Source organism: Neofelis nebulosa, chromosome 6, assembly GCF_028018385.1.
Source record: "Neofelis nebulosa isolate mNeoNeb1 chromosome 6, mNeoNeb1.pri, whole genome shotgun sequence".
Classification (NCBI taxonomy): Eukaryota; Metazoa; Chordata; class Mammalia; order Carnivora; family Felidae; genus Neofelis; species Neofelis nebulosa.
Genome location: NC_080787.1, coordinates 71,428,436 through 71,445,009, shown reverse-complemented (window position 1 = coordinate 71,445,009; position 16,574 = coordinate 71,428,436). Strand labels below are relative to the sequence as shown.

Sequence of the window (16,574 nt, the reverse complement as noted above, 5' to 3'; positions counted from 1 at the left end):
CACTGGTCTTCCCCTCCAGAGAATAGTTTTTATGGGTTGACTATTTCAGCACGCTATGATGGTGGCCATTTAGCATGCATGGTATAAGAAATGTTCCTGGGGCGCCTGCGTGGTTCAATCCATTGGGCATCAGGCTTCGGCTCAGGTCATGATCTTGCAGTTCATGGGTCCGAGCCCTGTGTCGGGCTCTATGTTGACAGCGCAGAACCTGGAACCTGCTTCAGATTCTGTGTCTCCCTCTCTCTGACCCTCCCCTGCTTGTGCTCTGTCTCTCTCTCTCTCTCTCAAAAATAAACATTAAAAAAAAATTTTTTAAAGACATGTTCCTGTATGGGATATGGCCCTAAGGGTATTTATCATTTCTTGAAAATGACCTTTCTGTCTAGGACACTTGCTTAAACAGACATATTCAGTTTCTGCTGGTAATTTTGTTACATTTTCAGTGAGGGCAAGTTAATGGATAGCAACCAGACTCCAGAGGTTTTAGCGTATTCATTAACAGCAGGTCTTACTAGATCTCTTACTTGAATGTCTTCAAGAAAGAAGTGAAAGAATGGCTTTGATGTGTCATGTGGGAAGAGTATAGTTGCAGGGAAATGAAAACATATCCAAGAATATAAGATGTACAAAGATTTGAATTTCTCATTTCCTCATAGGTTTAGAACACTGAGGAAAGCATGAGACTTCCCTGATCAGAAAAACCCAGGGATGTTAGATAAGAAGACTGCGCTTATGTGGGAGGTTGGAGGGCAGAGAGAAGGATGGACACAGAGGGGGCTTCCCAGTAAACAGGATACACAATTCCAAATTTTCCCCAACCCAGATGGAATTCAGGGTTTCCCCTCCACAACCTCCTCTAGGGTTTCATTGTTGGTTATGTCCTCATCCTCCGCTGTTTCAGTTTCTCCTTTTTACCTGCTACTTCCGCATAGGATATAAATATGCTCTGGACTCTTCCATTGGAGCACAATTCTTCCTTCAGCCATGCAGTACTCTATAGCTGCTGCCCTGTCTCCTTTCTGCCCAGTTAAGCCACAGACCAAACACTCAACCTTTTCTGCCTCCACCTCCACATTTCCATTTATTCCTTAACTCTTTTTTTAAATTAATTAATTTATTTTGAGAAACAGGGAGAGAGAGAGAGAGAGAGGAGAGAGAGAGAGCAGGGGAGGGGCAGAGAGAGAGGGAGAGAGAGAATCCCAAGCAGGCTTTGCACTGTCAGCGCAGAGCCTGAGTGGGGCTTGAACTCATGAACTGTGAGATCATGACCTGGGCTGAAATCAAGCATTGGACGCTTAACTGACAGAGCCACCAGGTGCTCCAACTCCTTTAAAATTTTTTTAAAAGTTTATTTATTTATTTTGAGAGAGAGAGAGAGAGAATGAGCTGGGGAGGAGCAGAAAGAGAAGGGGACAAGGGATCAAAGCAGGCTCTGTGCTGACTGTGGAGAGCCCAACACGGGGCTTGAACTCACTAACTGTAAGATCACGACCTGAGCTGAAGTCTGATGCTTAACTGACTGAGCCACCCAGATGTCCCTCTTTTAAAAATTTTATTAGTATAATTCATATACAGGGGCACCTGGGTTACTCGGTTAAGCATCTGACTCTTGATTTCGGCTCAAGTCATGATCTCACAGTGTATGAGTTCCAGCTCTGTGCTGACAGAGAGGAGCCTGCTTGGGATTCTCCCTCTCCTTCTCTCTCTGCACCTCCTCCACTCACTTGAGTGCATACTCTCTCACTCTCTCTCTCAAAAACAAACAAACAATTAAAAAAAGGTAATTCATATACAAGGTTAAACTATCAGCCAGCACTAAAAGAAAATTAAAACCATTCTTCCTTATCTCACTCCCCTTTTCCCTCAGTTTTACTCCCTGGAAAACATCATTTCTAACTCTTAGCTGTTTTTCTGGTGTTTATCTACATATTTCTAAATAATATACTTGTATTCTTTGTCAATTTAGACATTATTTTCTGTCTTCCCATTATTGCTTTGATGGTTGAGGATGCTCTCATATGTCACCTCTGTCCTTTTTCCCCATCCTCCCAGTATGATTACAACACGAATTTTTTGATAAATTATCAGTCAGCATTTATATGTTTATGTGTTTATATGTTTACAGTGTAAATTTAAACAATGTTCCCTGTTGGGGCAACTGACTGGCAGAACTCATGACTCTTGATCTCAGGGTTGTGAGTTCGAGCCCCATGTTGGGTGTAGAGATTGCCTAAAAATAAAATCTGTAAATAAATAAATAAATAAATAAATAAATAATAAATATTGTTCCCTGGTGAGGCATATAGTATACTATGCTTGTGTTTCCTTTCTCTTGCCACTTTTCACCCATCAATAGGATAATTATTTTAATTTTTCATCTACTTTGTTTTCTATGTATCTTTTTTTAAAATGCTCCTATAGATCTGCCAAACACCTATCAATGATTTTTCCAAACACTTAAACACATAAGTTTCTTAATTTTGCCTTGGGACTTTCCTAGTTCAGCCCGTTAGTTTCCTAGTTTAGCTCTCGCTTCCCTACTTAGCCTTGGATTGGTCATGCTCTAGGCCAGGTTATGCTATTGTCCTATTGTTCTTTTGCCTGAGTTGAATCCTGTTTCCTGCATTTTTTCTTAGCATTTTGCTTACACGTCTATCTGCATATCTATCTATTGAAGTACAGTTAATCCTTGAAAAATATAGGAGTTAATGGCATTGACCTCTAGTGCAGTGTAACTTTTGACTCCCCAGAAACTTAATTACTAATAGCCTACAGTTGGCTGGAAGCCTTACCAATTGCATAACCAGTCAATTAATACATATTTCATATGTTACATGTATTATATATCGTATCCTTACAATAAGAGACAAGAAAATATTAAGAAAATCATAAGGAAGATCAAATACATTTATAGTATTGTACTGTATTTATGAACAAAAATACACATAGAAGTGGACCTGCACAGTTTAAACTTGTATTGATCAAGGGTCAACTGTACATCTTCCAGTAGTTTTTGAAGAAAAAAAAATCCCTCGGTAACCTTCTTGGGGCAGGCTACATGTATTCTGGGAATAGATCAGGGAAGGTGAGATGAAGAATCTCACAGTAAAGTGTGCAAACATTTTTATTCCCTTGCATTTAGTCTATGCTTCTCTTCATATGCGTAGGTCTAGAACTTCCTAGGTTAGTTTTTTGTTCTTTGTTTTTGGTTTTTGGTTTTTTTCCTAGAAAAATAAACCTTGGGTTCTGGTCAGGTGACTAAGACATCTAATCTCTTTTGGTTTTCCTTTCATCTCTCTGACCACTCCACCTCAGTCTCTTTTTCTGGCTCCTTATTTTATGCATACAATCTAAATGTCATTGTTTTCCTTATCTCTCCCAATTTCCTACAATACATGCTCATTCTGGTTATTTTATGCACTCCCATGGCTTCAGTTAATCACCCATATGTTGATGGCTACCAATCCTCTATCTCCAAATGCTTATCCAACATTGTACTATATATCTCCAAGTTAATTTGTTTGGAAACAATTCTTGGGGTACCTGGGTGGCTCATTTGGTTGAGTGTCCATCTTCGGTTCAGGTCATGATCTCATGGTTCATTAATTCAAGCCCCCCATCAGACTTGCTGCTCTCAGTGAGGAACCTGCTATGGATCCTCTGTCCCCCTCTTTTTCTGCTCCTCCCCTGCTTGAGCGAGCTCTCTCTCTCTCAAAAATAACTAAACCTTAAAAAAAAAAAAAGCAATTCTCAACACCTCCTCCATCCTTCTTCCAAGTCTTCTTCTCCTTACTATTCTGCATTTCAGCAGATATCCACTGATCCACTCAGTCGCCCACACAAGAAACCTGGTAGCCATTCTAGCCTTCTTCTCCTACATCCATCAAGTAGACTCATTCAGCACGTCTCTCATAGTCTGATCCCCTATCACTTCTATCAGCTGGACTCACATCTCCATTTCCCCTGCTACTGCCTAAGTTGAGGTTTTAATTACTTCTCATCTGGATTCCTCCAATGTGCCCCTAACTGGTCTCAAAATCTCTAGCTTCAAAACTCTCAGATTCATTTTTCATTTTGTTTTCCAAAGTTCAAGTTGATCATATCACTCCTCTATTTGAAAACCCTTCAAAGGCTCCTCATTACCTAAAGAACACAATGCCAACAACTCCATATGGCCCTTGAGGCTCTCTGCGACCCGGCTCTATCCCTCCCTGATCTTTGAGCATCCCTCCCCTTCCCTTTCCCTTGCCTGGACTCCTGTTCCCCAGCTGGACAGAATGGCTTGTATACCAGACCAGTCCACCTTTCCTTGACTTGTTCAATTTGTCCCTTCTCCCTACTTTTCCTTCTGGTGGTTGTGGCCATCTCTGTTTAAAATTTCTTTTAAAAACATTGCCTCTACTAGAAAGACAAGCCATTATTTCAGAATCTAACCTGGGTTTTAAAGCCTGTCGACTTCGTAAAAAACTTGGCACTTTACTGTAGAGAAAGAAAACCAGAAGTTGATGGCTGGAAGTTGCAGAAGAAAGAGGTGTTCTCGCTTCCTGCCTTTGTCTGCAACGCAAACCTGTGAGAATGTGGAGGGTCCTGACAAATCATGCGTGAGAACATGGACATAAAGAGATGGTGAAATTAGAGGAAATTCAGGTACTGCCATTCTGGGTAGTGTGAGTTATGTCTATTTCCCTTCAAAGTCATGATAGGCCCATAATGGGTGCAGAACAGCCAGGGATCCTGGACTGGGGAGTTGTCATCTCTGAAGCCATCACACTACATGTGGAGAACTTAGGAGCACTGAGAGCTTTCTCACATAGACAGATACTTGAATGAATTACAAGTTGCTCTTTCCTCACCCTCTTGAACTCTCCCAGAGGCACATGAAAGACACTTCTGGGAAGAGAAATTTTCAGGTGATTTGTCACGCTCTTCAGGTTCACGAAGGACCTTCTAAAATAGGTCAGGAGAGGCTCTTGTTTTAAAGGACCAAACAACATTACCAATAGGCAGGATTTAGATTTAGGATAGATATTAAGGTGAACACCCAGAGAAAGTGGATTGCTGAACAATGGACTAGATACCTGATATAGACCTGAAAACCTGGAGATCAGAGTAAGGTTGTGTGACCTTTGGCAAATTGCCTTACTTTAGCTTATGGTTTAACATTTAGCTATAACCATTTATGATTCTGGCATTCCTCCTTATAGTCAAATGATAGGCTTCACTATTTAGCAAGCAACTTAAAACATTTTACCATAGCACTTTTCCTAAGAACTAATAAATAATTGCTTATCTGGTAAATGTAGTTTTGGCCTTTCTACTTGTGCTAATGTTATATATGTATGATAGAATTGCAAAATCAAGTGCTGGTAATAGTGGAACCAGACTTTAGAGGTCAAGAAGATAATTATCTCTATGATTAAAGATGGAAACAAAATCAAAACCAAGAACAAAACAAAAAAATTCCAAGGTTTAGAGGCATCCAACCATCTTATTAGTGATGGTGCCAGGTTTTCCGTGCATTATTCATTATTTCATATGAGAAACAACCTCAGGTGAGCGAAGTATGTTTTCATATATAGACTAAAACATCCACACTCACTAGGCCAAAATAATATGGCCAAAGGATTCTGAGATATTGAGATAGCTATGTAGAAGCTGTATGTGTCAAAGTTTCCATAACAGTACTTTGATAAATATTGTTGTCCTTATCTAAAAAGCACAGGCCATTCCCAAGTTTCACATATAATATTATTTTCTATGCTATTCTGTGACCAGCCATAGACTGAGATCAACCTAGGCATTTAGCATTTGTGTCCAAAAAGGTAGAACATAAGCAATCTTAACTCAAATGCTTAACTATTTTCCACCATTGAACTTTGACTTATAGTTAATGTTATATGTGAGATAATTATTTCCAATTTACTTGTATATAGAAATAGTAAACTATGTGAGAGATAAGGATTAAGTTGCCTAAAAAAGAAGTTACCAGTCATAACTGATATTGGTAACTCTGCAACTGGAGAGGTAAGGGGATGGTTTGGGCTGATGATGGAGTGGGAAATGTTTTGGAAGGAAGCAAATAAACTATTAGATGGTTGAGAAACCCCAAGGGAGTGTATTTCATCTGGTTCAAAAGTTTCCTCAAGCAAATGACAGAACTGATTAGCGGAAGTATTTTTAATTAGCTGAGCTGAATCCAAAAGAAAAGAAGGAATACAAGTCCAAGTCAACAGAGGAAGTTTATTGGACTTCCTATTTAAAACAGATGTTTTCTCAGAACTCTGATTAATTTCTGAATGTGATAATAACAGGAATGAATACTGAAATAGTTTATTAAAATGAGAACCTTAAAAGAAAACAATATCTAGGCACTTTAGAAAACAATATCTAAAAGGTCTAGGACATTTTTTAGGTGAATAAATCACTCTGCAGACAGCATGTTAAAGCTGGTGTTGGGTCCTAGTGGAGAGGAAGAACAGCACAGCCCTAAGCCTGTGCATTGCCCTTTAGGCAGAGCCCACAGGGAGTAGGGAGCCATGAAACAAGGGAAACAGGTCATAAGCCAGCCAAACTGAAGCAAAATCCAAGAGGAAATGTTTTCTGTAGTAATTTGGTGTGCAGTTTCCTGTGGATAAAGCAGCCCTCCTTTGCAGAGAGAAAGTCCTGCTATAAATTGAACTTCTATCTTAGTCTTTAGTGTGTGAACTTAGAGGCTATCTATTAAAGCAATCTTGTCTCATTTACTAGAATAGACTTTTAAAATTCAGAGCTCAAGTGTCCCCTTGCAGAGAGTTTGGCAGAGTATAAACATATGTACTGCTTGGGAGGAAGACATTGACTTTCCAGGGAATACATCTTTCCTACTCCACAGCCAAGGAGCTCTCCTGGGAAGAATCAAACTTGCAATTTTTTGCCATGTTGCCACACTCTAGCACTCAAGAGAGAGTCTCCCCCAAACTTCTCCCCAAATCCCATCTTGCATATATAACTTTGGATCTCAAGTCATTTGGCTGGCCAGTAGTTTGGGATTACCACCCAAGGAGCATGAAGAGTAAGATCAAGTGTAATTAGGAATTGATAATATGTTGAACTTCCTTTCCATGGACATCATCTAATAGCTGGTGTGTTCATGTTATGAATTCATGTTATTGTGAAACATCTTTTCACAATAATATCATAATTACAAATAATGTATTAATGTGTTACCTGAGAACACATCAAGATAACACTTGAAAGAAACATACAGAGGAAAGTGTCTGTAAGGGCTTTTGGTAAACTGTTAATGTCAAAAATACATAAAAATCCAATGTCCCCATGTGTGTATGCTGATTAAGATTTACAGTTTTCTCCTTCTTCCAATTAGGGAAAAAGGAAATGATGTTATTAACTGTTGGCACATCAGAAGGCCCTAAATTTAAGTACTTTGCTATTTTGAGTTTGCGATAGAAGTAGAAATTAACTGGGGCGCCTGGGTGGCGCAGTCGGTTAAGCGTCCGACTTCAGCCAGGTCACGATCTCACGGTCTGTGAGTTCGAGCCCCGCGTCAGGCTCTGGGCTGATGGCTCAGAGCCTGGAGCCTGTTTCCGATTCTGTGTCTCCCTCTCTCTCTGTCCCTCCCCCGTTCATGCTCTGTCTCTCTCTGTCCCAAAAAATAAAATAAACGTTGAAAAAAAAAAAAAAATTAAAAAAAAAAAAGAAATTAACTATGGCCTTTGGTCTCAAACTGTCTATTATATTCTCTACAAATTACTAATGTCAGAAAAATGGTGTCTGTAAAAAGAGAAACCTTATTGAAGAATAATACCTGATTTTACTCAGGTTACTTCAGAGGCCCCAAATGACCTGTATTTGGGTCTAATTCTGAGATGAAATGAAGACAAGCAGGAAATGGAATAAGATTTGCTCACTGACTTTGTAACTTCAGTAAAATTTATATCATTATTTTATTGTACTGAACCATAAAAAAAGCCAAGGAAAGACTTGAAACTCTGTCCTTTAAAAAAAAAAAAAAACCATAAATAATGGCATCATCCCTAAAGCATTTTTTTTTTTTTTTTTTTGCTGACAACCAAGGACTCTGTATGCACCAGATAGTTTTGCTGTGTAATGAGTCACCTCAAAATCTACTGGCTTAAAGCAACATTTCTTTTTAACGTTTATTTATTTATTTTGAGAGAGAGAGAGAGAGAGAGAACATGGGAGAGGCAGAAAGAGAGAGAGAGAAAGGGAGAAGTAACATGTTTTTATCTCTCACAATTTGCTGTAGTGGCAGGGTGATTATTTTCTGAGTCAGTTTACAGACTTGGGGAAAACAGATAATAAGCAGATGTAGATTTAATAAATATGTTTAGTACATTTCAATTCATAGAGCTTCTATTATATAGATATTTTTTCACTATCTCTAGAAACAAGATGAACTGTTTTCATGTGTATAAAACAAAATAACTTGGGCTTGATTGTATTCCTTTAAATAAAGCTTATGTATATAAAAATAAAATATCCTCTTTTATTATTAAAGTAGAATAAAATAAACTGTTACTTAGCATTGTCAAGTATTTTTAAGATAGTTGTTTTAGAAAGCAGACTGATTAATAGCGTTAGTATATATATCATGCGGGATTGTTAGTTTGCTAATTTAAATGTAATAATAAAATGTAATGGTCCAACCAAGACATTGTTTCTTCTATGTATGGACCCTTTTGCCATATGTATTTTCACCAATTACTGAAAATTCCGAATTCTGAAAATTCAAATTCTGCAAAGCTATTATTATGATGAGGATTGCAAAATGTTAAGATTAAGGCAACTCTAGGAATTTTGAGGTTTGCACACTCAAGGTGAGAGAAGGTATTCTAGTAACACAAAATATTTACACTGCAAAGGACTTTAGTGATGATCTCTAATACCCTCATTTTGTGGTGAGGAAACAAAGACATGCCCGTTCTAAATCACATCTAGGATAATAACAATTCTGGATTTCACTCTTTTAAATTTAAGTTCTCCATGCTTTCCTATGGGAGGAAAATGGGCCAGATACTTTAATTCTTTTAGGGAGACTTGAGATCTGTCTTTTCACTCTTTGAAAACTACAGAAATTTTAAAAAGGAAAAAGTGTTGAGTGAGAAATAGAATTTGAACCTTAGATCCTGATTTTTGACTGCATAGTATTTTAACTAGTGCTTTTAGTTTTTGGATGAAGATTTCAACATATTTTTAGGCATTGAAAAAATTTAGAGATAGACCAATTTTCCAATGAGAAAAATGAGATGATTTTTAAGGGTTTCTCATTGTGAAAAATCATATGTGGGTCTTAAAAGCATTACAAAGCCTTCATTGCTAAATATTATTAAATATATAAAACTTTTATTGATTTCGTTCTACTTTGCTTTCCCATCTGTTTTATCCCAAATTCAAATCGAAAGGTTGAGGGAAGGAATGGGAATATCTCCATCTAGTGGTCAGCATGAAGTCAAGTTAATAAAATCAAATTAAACTTTTTGACAAAGGATCCTCCACTGTATATAATTAGCACAAATCTATAGGTCTATGATATAATGTGCTTTAATTAATGTTTACTTAGATGTTAACTACTTAAGTAAAAATAAAATGTAAATATTAATTATTTGATATTAAAGTGAAAATAATAGATGAAAATGTCCTTGGTATTGACTAACCCTGACATTAGTTTCTAAGCTTACCACACTGCCACATGCTGACAGGGAGGTATTACATATTTCAGGTGAAGGAACCATTTGAAGCTTAGTTATTTCTTTGCTCTGTTCTTTATAATCTCAGCAAATGGCAGGACTCTCTCTCATTTTGATCACTTATATAGTTCCATGCTTAGCACAGCGATGGACACATAGTAGTGCCTAATAAGCAATCCTTGGGGGCACCTGGGTGGCTCAGTTGGTTGAGCGTCTGACTTCGGCTCACACACCCATAACATGGCTGGTACTATCTCAAGCTATTTTTTTTTACCCTTATAAGAATGAATCTAGATTTAAAAGCATATACATAACTTTGCAAAAAGAAGTAGTCCAAGACAAATGTGAGTTGTCTGTGTTTAGTGACTTCTTAGGAGTAGATAATGACTATTTCTTTATTAAAACTCAAATCCACACACATAAAAAAAGAAGTAAAAAATATGTGAATATTGCTCAGATTAGAAAGAGTATGGGGGTGCCTGGGTGGCTCAGTTCGTGGAGAGTCCAACTTTAGCTCATGATCTTGCAGTTCATGAGTTCGAGTCCTGTGTAGGGTTCTGTCCTTACAGCTCAGAGCCTGGAGACTGCTTCAGATTCTCTGTTTCCCTCTCTCTCTCTGCCCCTCCCCCACTCACACTCTGTCTCTCTTCCTCTCAAAAATAAGTAAACATTACAAAAAAAAAAAAAAGAAGAAAATGTATGGCTAGAGGAGTATAGTTATTTCTGGAAAATAGTCTAGCTTCCCAGCATGGGGCTTATATGCAGTAATTAATATCTTTGTGTTCAGTTCTTTCCTGGGGGTAAAATCAACCTACTATCATTAGAATATTAGACATAGTTTCTAAAAGGCTTTGAGAATTTTGGAGGTAAAGCACATATGTCAATATAAAGAAATTACCCAAGACTAGTAAAGAACTGCAGGAGAAGCTATTGGGCTCATGTATCTGTTTTTGTTTGTTTTGTTGTTTAACATCTAGTCTTTAAGTGAGATAATGTAGTATTGATCCCACATAAACTACTGAGTTTTCAGTTTAATTGAAAATACTGTCTTTCTTCTCTTTATAGAAAGCATCGTCATTCACCAGTTACGAATGAACTCCAGATGAAATGGTAAACCAAGCACATACTGGGTGTGTGTACTTCCTCTGAATCCCTGTTGAATGAATAGTATTTCTACAGCCCTTCATCATCACTAAGGTCCTCTGTGCTACTGATCACTACTGGGAATAATTTTCTACTTCCAGTGATTTTTTTTTTGAAGATATAATGTAAAAGCTGAAAATGGCATTGCTGATAATATGAAAATAGGTAGCAAGAGCAATTCACTCTTTGTGTCAAAATAAATTTCTCTGCCTTTTGTAAAGCTTTCAGGTCCATGGGCACATGCTATGTAATTTATTTTTATAATATACTCTGTAATGTGATTTTTTTCCTAAAGTGTTTCCTTTTTCGTAGTCTATGGCACATATACCTGTAGAATACACTATCAGTTATTCAAAGTATTGGTACTGGTGCATTCAAAATGGAAACCTATAATTATTTTCCTTTATCAATTTGTTATTTTTCTGAAGGAAAAGAAAGTACAACACTCTATATATTTCCTGGGGTAAATTCAAAACATAAAGTAGAAGCAGGAGATTCTAGAAGAGATTTTATTATTGCCGTACAATACTGTGTCTGATCATGGCTCCACAGTAATAACGCTGATTTAAGAGTTTAATTTTAAATACCTAGAGCCAGTTTTAAAAGTTGCTCTTTCTAGTGTTCTGTGCCAAAACCCCTGGATGAATTGAATTTCATACGGAACAAATTAATAAAAGGAGATATGTAAGTTTAACCAGTAAGCGTTATGGGAATTGCTTTGACTGACAGTTCAATTATATTTCTGTTTTCATTATTTGCTTATATATACAAGACTTATATTAAGGACTGTGATATCAAGATATTTCTCACAGTCTGCCCAAATGAAAGCCCGAAAAATAAAAAATGACCTAGGTAATGTCTGCATCTTTTAAAAAAATGGTAAGAGAAATCTCATGATAGATAACATTTTTTCTTCTCGATAGGTAGGATTTAGATATTTTTTCATAACTGCATATAGGTTGCAGAATATATTCTTTAAAGATAAAAGCACAATGTGCTTTACTCAAATCTCAGTGTCAGAGCTGCTGTCGAATTTAGGTTTATGGAAAAATGTGCATCTAAAGTCTACTTGAAACCCTAATAACAAAGGTTTTTAAAAAAAGACTTTGCTAACGTGGATATGTTTTCAATAAGGTGTTTAAAAAGATAACTTTAAAGGTAAATGAAGAATTGACATACTAGTTTCTGAATGTAGAAATCATATATCATGTAACTCTACTGAGATTAAAGAAAGAATGCTTCCCAGTGTCACATGAATACCTAAAAACCACGCAAACAACACTGTTGGCTCATTTCTCTAGTTGACAGGTTGTATCCAGGTTATAAGCCCATAGAGGTGAGTCCACAATGAGTCCCTGGAATAGAAAAATTAATTTGACTTCTTCCCCCTAGGTACCTTTGGAAGGTTTTAAGGTATACTTTGTGGAATTAGCAATCATATTTGGTAGATATTATAAATTAAATTATATTTTATGTAAAATTAGTTTGATTTTTGTAAGTAAAAGAAATGCTATGGTAGGCTTGTCCTAGCTTGAATGATTGTGAAAGTATCACATATCCTTCAGAGCTTTTGATTAACGATTAAGCAAACTAGAGTGTGTATGTGTGAAGATTTTAAAAACTGTTGCTAGGAATTTTGTTTTCTGAAAATGTTTCTGAACTGTAAAGGCATTTTCAATTAGAAAAGGGTTTTATCTTGTATTGTTATCTTTTTTTGACACACAGTTAAGTTACCTATTTGCCCATGGTTATACTTCTGATGGCAAAATATTCTGATATATCACAAATTAGCATTTGAAGCAATAACTTTTTCTCAACTTGCAGGAATTTTATTAAGCTAACAGTGAAAAGGCTAGAGAATGAGACTTTACCTCTGGAATTTAAAATATTACAAGTAATTCACTTGGATCTGAAGTTTTAATTTCTCTTGACTTTATAATAAAATTTGGTACTTGCGATGCAAAGTATGGTGGTGCGATCAGAGTCACTTAGATGGATGCTGAGACCTTTTCTGCTCATGCTGTGATCAAGTCCTCTGTGCAAACCTAAATGGAATCTGAGTGACAGATGAGTAAAACTAATAAAAATTAATACAAAAATTGTTCTGAAATAAAAAAATATTAAAAATTAACAGAAAAGTGAAACCACCAACTAGTTGTATCCTTATCTAATGAATAAACAAATAAGATCATAAATAGTCTTATCCCAATATCCACATCCAATTGAAAAAATTGCCTCCATGTGCAACCCTGGAACCATCCTAGACTCACATAATTTCTATATCTTTCATTGTAAGTAAATCTCCAATCATCAATATGAAAGATAATCAATTTTGAATGGAAGAATTGTATTTTCTGAAATGATTCCAGTTTAAAGTGCAACAATTGAACTACCCATTATTTTACCCCCTTTTTTTTGATAAGAGCATTTTTTGAGGTATCTTCTGTAGAGATTTTTTGAGGTATGTTCTGCAGACAGTGGATAAATTTTCCAGATGATAGATGCCTAGAATGTTCACAAAATGTGAAGAATTAATTGTCTCTTAGGACAACCATAAAAAAAAAAATTCATGATGTGGAATACCTAGCTTAAGCATTAAAAAAGACACTAGCGCTATTGAAATAATTCACAGGTTCTAAAAACCAGTGGTAGAGCAAGAGTAAATGTTGGATCAGACAAAATGACAGACAATATTTTGATAATATCAGACAATATTTTGTCAATATTTTGACAATTTCAGACAATATTTTGTTCTTTCTCTTTTTGCTGTGGTTGAATTTTCCTGGAAGTGAATAAAAACCAGCAAAAGTTGGGTGTGTTATGAATCTGATGAGGAACAATTCTAAAATAACAACAATGCAAAATGGAAGTTAAAAAAATCCCACAACTGGCACCTGAGGCATACAACCCCCCTTGGACTCCAGTGCTAAGCTCCTGCTAAAGATACTAATTAGAAGGCAAAGAGGAAAACAATAAAAATTATTGTAATAAATTCATAAAAATTAGGAAATTTTCCTGAAATTAATTAGTGTTTAGTGACCACTAATATTTTATTGTCTTACATTGTCAACATTTACTCCATAACTATATGATAACATAGGGAAACATATGATACATAGGGAAAATGTTACAGATTAATAAATTTGAATAGAAATGTTTATAGGTGTCATCACATAATACGTTTATTTTTTGGTGTTGTTTTTTCATTTATATCGTTTAGGTAATTTTGCCTTACCATTCACAGATTTTGTTATTTTTACCAGTGCAGATTGTATTTATTTAGATTTTGTTTAAAAAATATCAGATGTCAGCCTCTCCATTATAAGAGGCTTACATGGTGATCAGATATTCTTACAAGTCTTGCAGTTTAATTAATGGATTTACGAAAGCAAAAAAGTGCATTGAGAAATTTTGGTGTTACATTATATTTTCACAGCATTATCAATTTTGTCTCCTTTAAGTTTTATTAAGTACATGAGAAGTTTGTTATTTTTCACTCCAGCCAAGTGAATTTATGGGTATCTACTTGTCTTTTATATGAATGTAATATCTTGCTTTCAGTTCTTCAAAGGTTATTGAAATTATTTAGCCAACTAAGGTGTTCTCTTTGTGTCATTTCCAAAGTCAACCATGTTTATCCAAGTCTCACTAGAGAGTGAGAAAAAGAATAATTGTGATATAAAAACATTGTGCAATATTCTTTTTTGAGTTGGAACATAATATTCGTAAAATTAAAATCATTTAAAATGAGGATTCAACCTTCACCTTATTTTTATTTAAAATTATTTGCTTTAAGATAGTTTTCACTTCTGCATTTCATGTTTTCTTAAAAATATGTTTTTCACTGTGAATAAGCAGAAGTGGTACAGCAGATCTGCCAAAATGAGATACTTTTCCTCTGAGTTACATCATAGTCTGATTCTTTAGTAAGATGAAAACTGCAAGACACCAAGAGATGGAACTGGTTATAGGGTTTCCCTCAGCCCTTTATCCTCATCAAATGCAATGCCAGTCAGTATTCAGATTTTCCTCTACTACTTTCTGCTGTCAATCTGAAGGTAGATTGCTCAGTAGAGCAAATGCTCCTGAGGTTTTGCCAGCAATCCATAGCCCCTCTTCCAGAGAGGCAGTTGGGTAATGCTTTCAGCAAGGTGGGCCAGGGGGACAGTGGGGCTATTCTCCGGCCCCTTTTATTGTGTCAGAAATGGTGGTCTGTAGCCAATCTCTACTTATCTTTGCCTTATTTGGAACAAAGGAATGGTTTTCTCCTGTTTATTATTTAAAGATCAAAAAAGCAGGCAAGGATGATGTCTAAACAAAGATGCTTTCTATAGGAAAGTTGCAGATGTTAGGGGTCTTACCCAAAAAGCAGCTCTGTGGCCCCTTTTTGGAGGAGTGGAGCCCTTTGGTGCACATAGTTTAAGAGCACTGGCCAAAAGTCGTCGTCTGTTTATTTCGTGACTTCCCAGGAGAAGGAAGGTCTCAAGCTTTCTACCATATTTGCTTAAATAAATTTGTTCCCCTTGAGCCCTGGGCTAGAGTTACTTTTTTGTTTTTAACTGTTTGTTTTTGAGAGAGAGAAAGCAAGAGCAGGGGAGGGGTAGAAGGAGGGAGACATAGGATCCAAATTGGGCTCCGTGCTAACAGCAGGAAGCCCAACATGGGGCTTTAACTCATTAACCTTGAGTGAGATTGTGACCTGAGCCAAAGTCAGAAGCTCAACCGACTGAGCCACCCAGGTGCCACTAAAGTCACTCTTAATGAGCACCAGCCTATTCTCCTGTACACAGAAACTGGAACAAGTTCCCCGGGCTCCATGCATGTTGGAAATAGGGTACATTGCATCATACTTGTTTTCTTTTTTTTGCATATCATTAAAATTTACTTTTGAAATTTGTATTTAACAGTATCCCACGGAACCTATAAAAGATGTCAAGCTTTGAGACCTCCCCTCAATTCCCTTTGAGATCAACCCTCACTGACTGCACAGTTCCAGGGATAGCTACCTGATCCACAGATAATGGTTGGGTCCCAGTTCCCTGGAGTTCCCAGATAACTTTTTTTTTTTTTTTTTTTTAAAGATAATCAGTCCTTCTTTAATTTCCCCTGGAATTATCTTCAGCATTTCTTTCAGAGATAAGCATCTCTAAGAAGAAAATATTTTTTTCCTTTCTCTTCAGTAGTCCATTTTCCCATTCTTATATTGCCTTATATTGACTGGTATTGGTGTACAAAGTTATTCTCCAGTTGGCCCGTAAGCTTCTTAAACACAGAACTTGCATATTCCTCATAGTGAATCTAAGATACTGTATAAATGTTTGCAAAGGGCAATATAATTCCTTCTAGGGAGAGGCCTTTTCCCACTTTTCTTCCAGATGCTCTATCTCCTTTTCCCCAATCTTTACAGACCTTTTCCATGACCATCATCATTCTCATTTTTGGCTTCTGGCTCCTAGGACACATTTCTTTCTTCTGACAGCAGGATATATTTAGTCAAAGTGGCAGGGTGTTTTGTAGGCACCCAATTACTTACTTAACCCCAAAGGGTTGCTCCTCTAGGAGTAGTACCTTAGCCAAAGTATTCTGTGCCAGATCTTCCTTACCAAATTATTCTGCCTGCTGATCCTTCCCTTGTAGAAACCTCTGTGCCCACTGAAGGTTTTAGATGCAGAGTTTAGATGCAGAGTATTAAACAAGACTCTCCATCACTGATCTTAAGGGAAG

The 16,574-nt window shown here is 36.6% G+C and overlaps 1 protein-coding gene across 3 annotated transcripts in view; it reads left to right on the top strand.

Moving 5' to 3' along the window:
- The window catches only part of FILIP1 (filamin A interacting protein 1), a 303,731-nt gene extending 289,128 nt beyond the window's left edge, over window positions 1-14,603 (top strand). For all 3 annotated transcript variants that reach the window (XM_058734498.1, XM_058734500.1, XM_058734501.1), the window contains one exon: window positions 10,773-14,603. In XM_058734498.1, the coding sequence (XP_058590481.1) occupies window positions 10,773-10,813 (41 nt within the window). In that variant the 3' untranslated portion in view covers window positions 10,814-14,603. The remainder of the gene's footprint in view (window positions 1-10,772) is intronic.
- The last annotated feature ends 1,971 nt before the right edge of the window (window positions 14,604-16,574 follow it).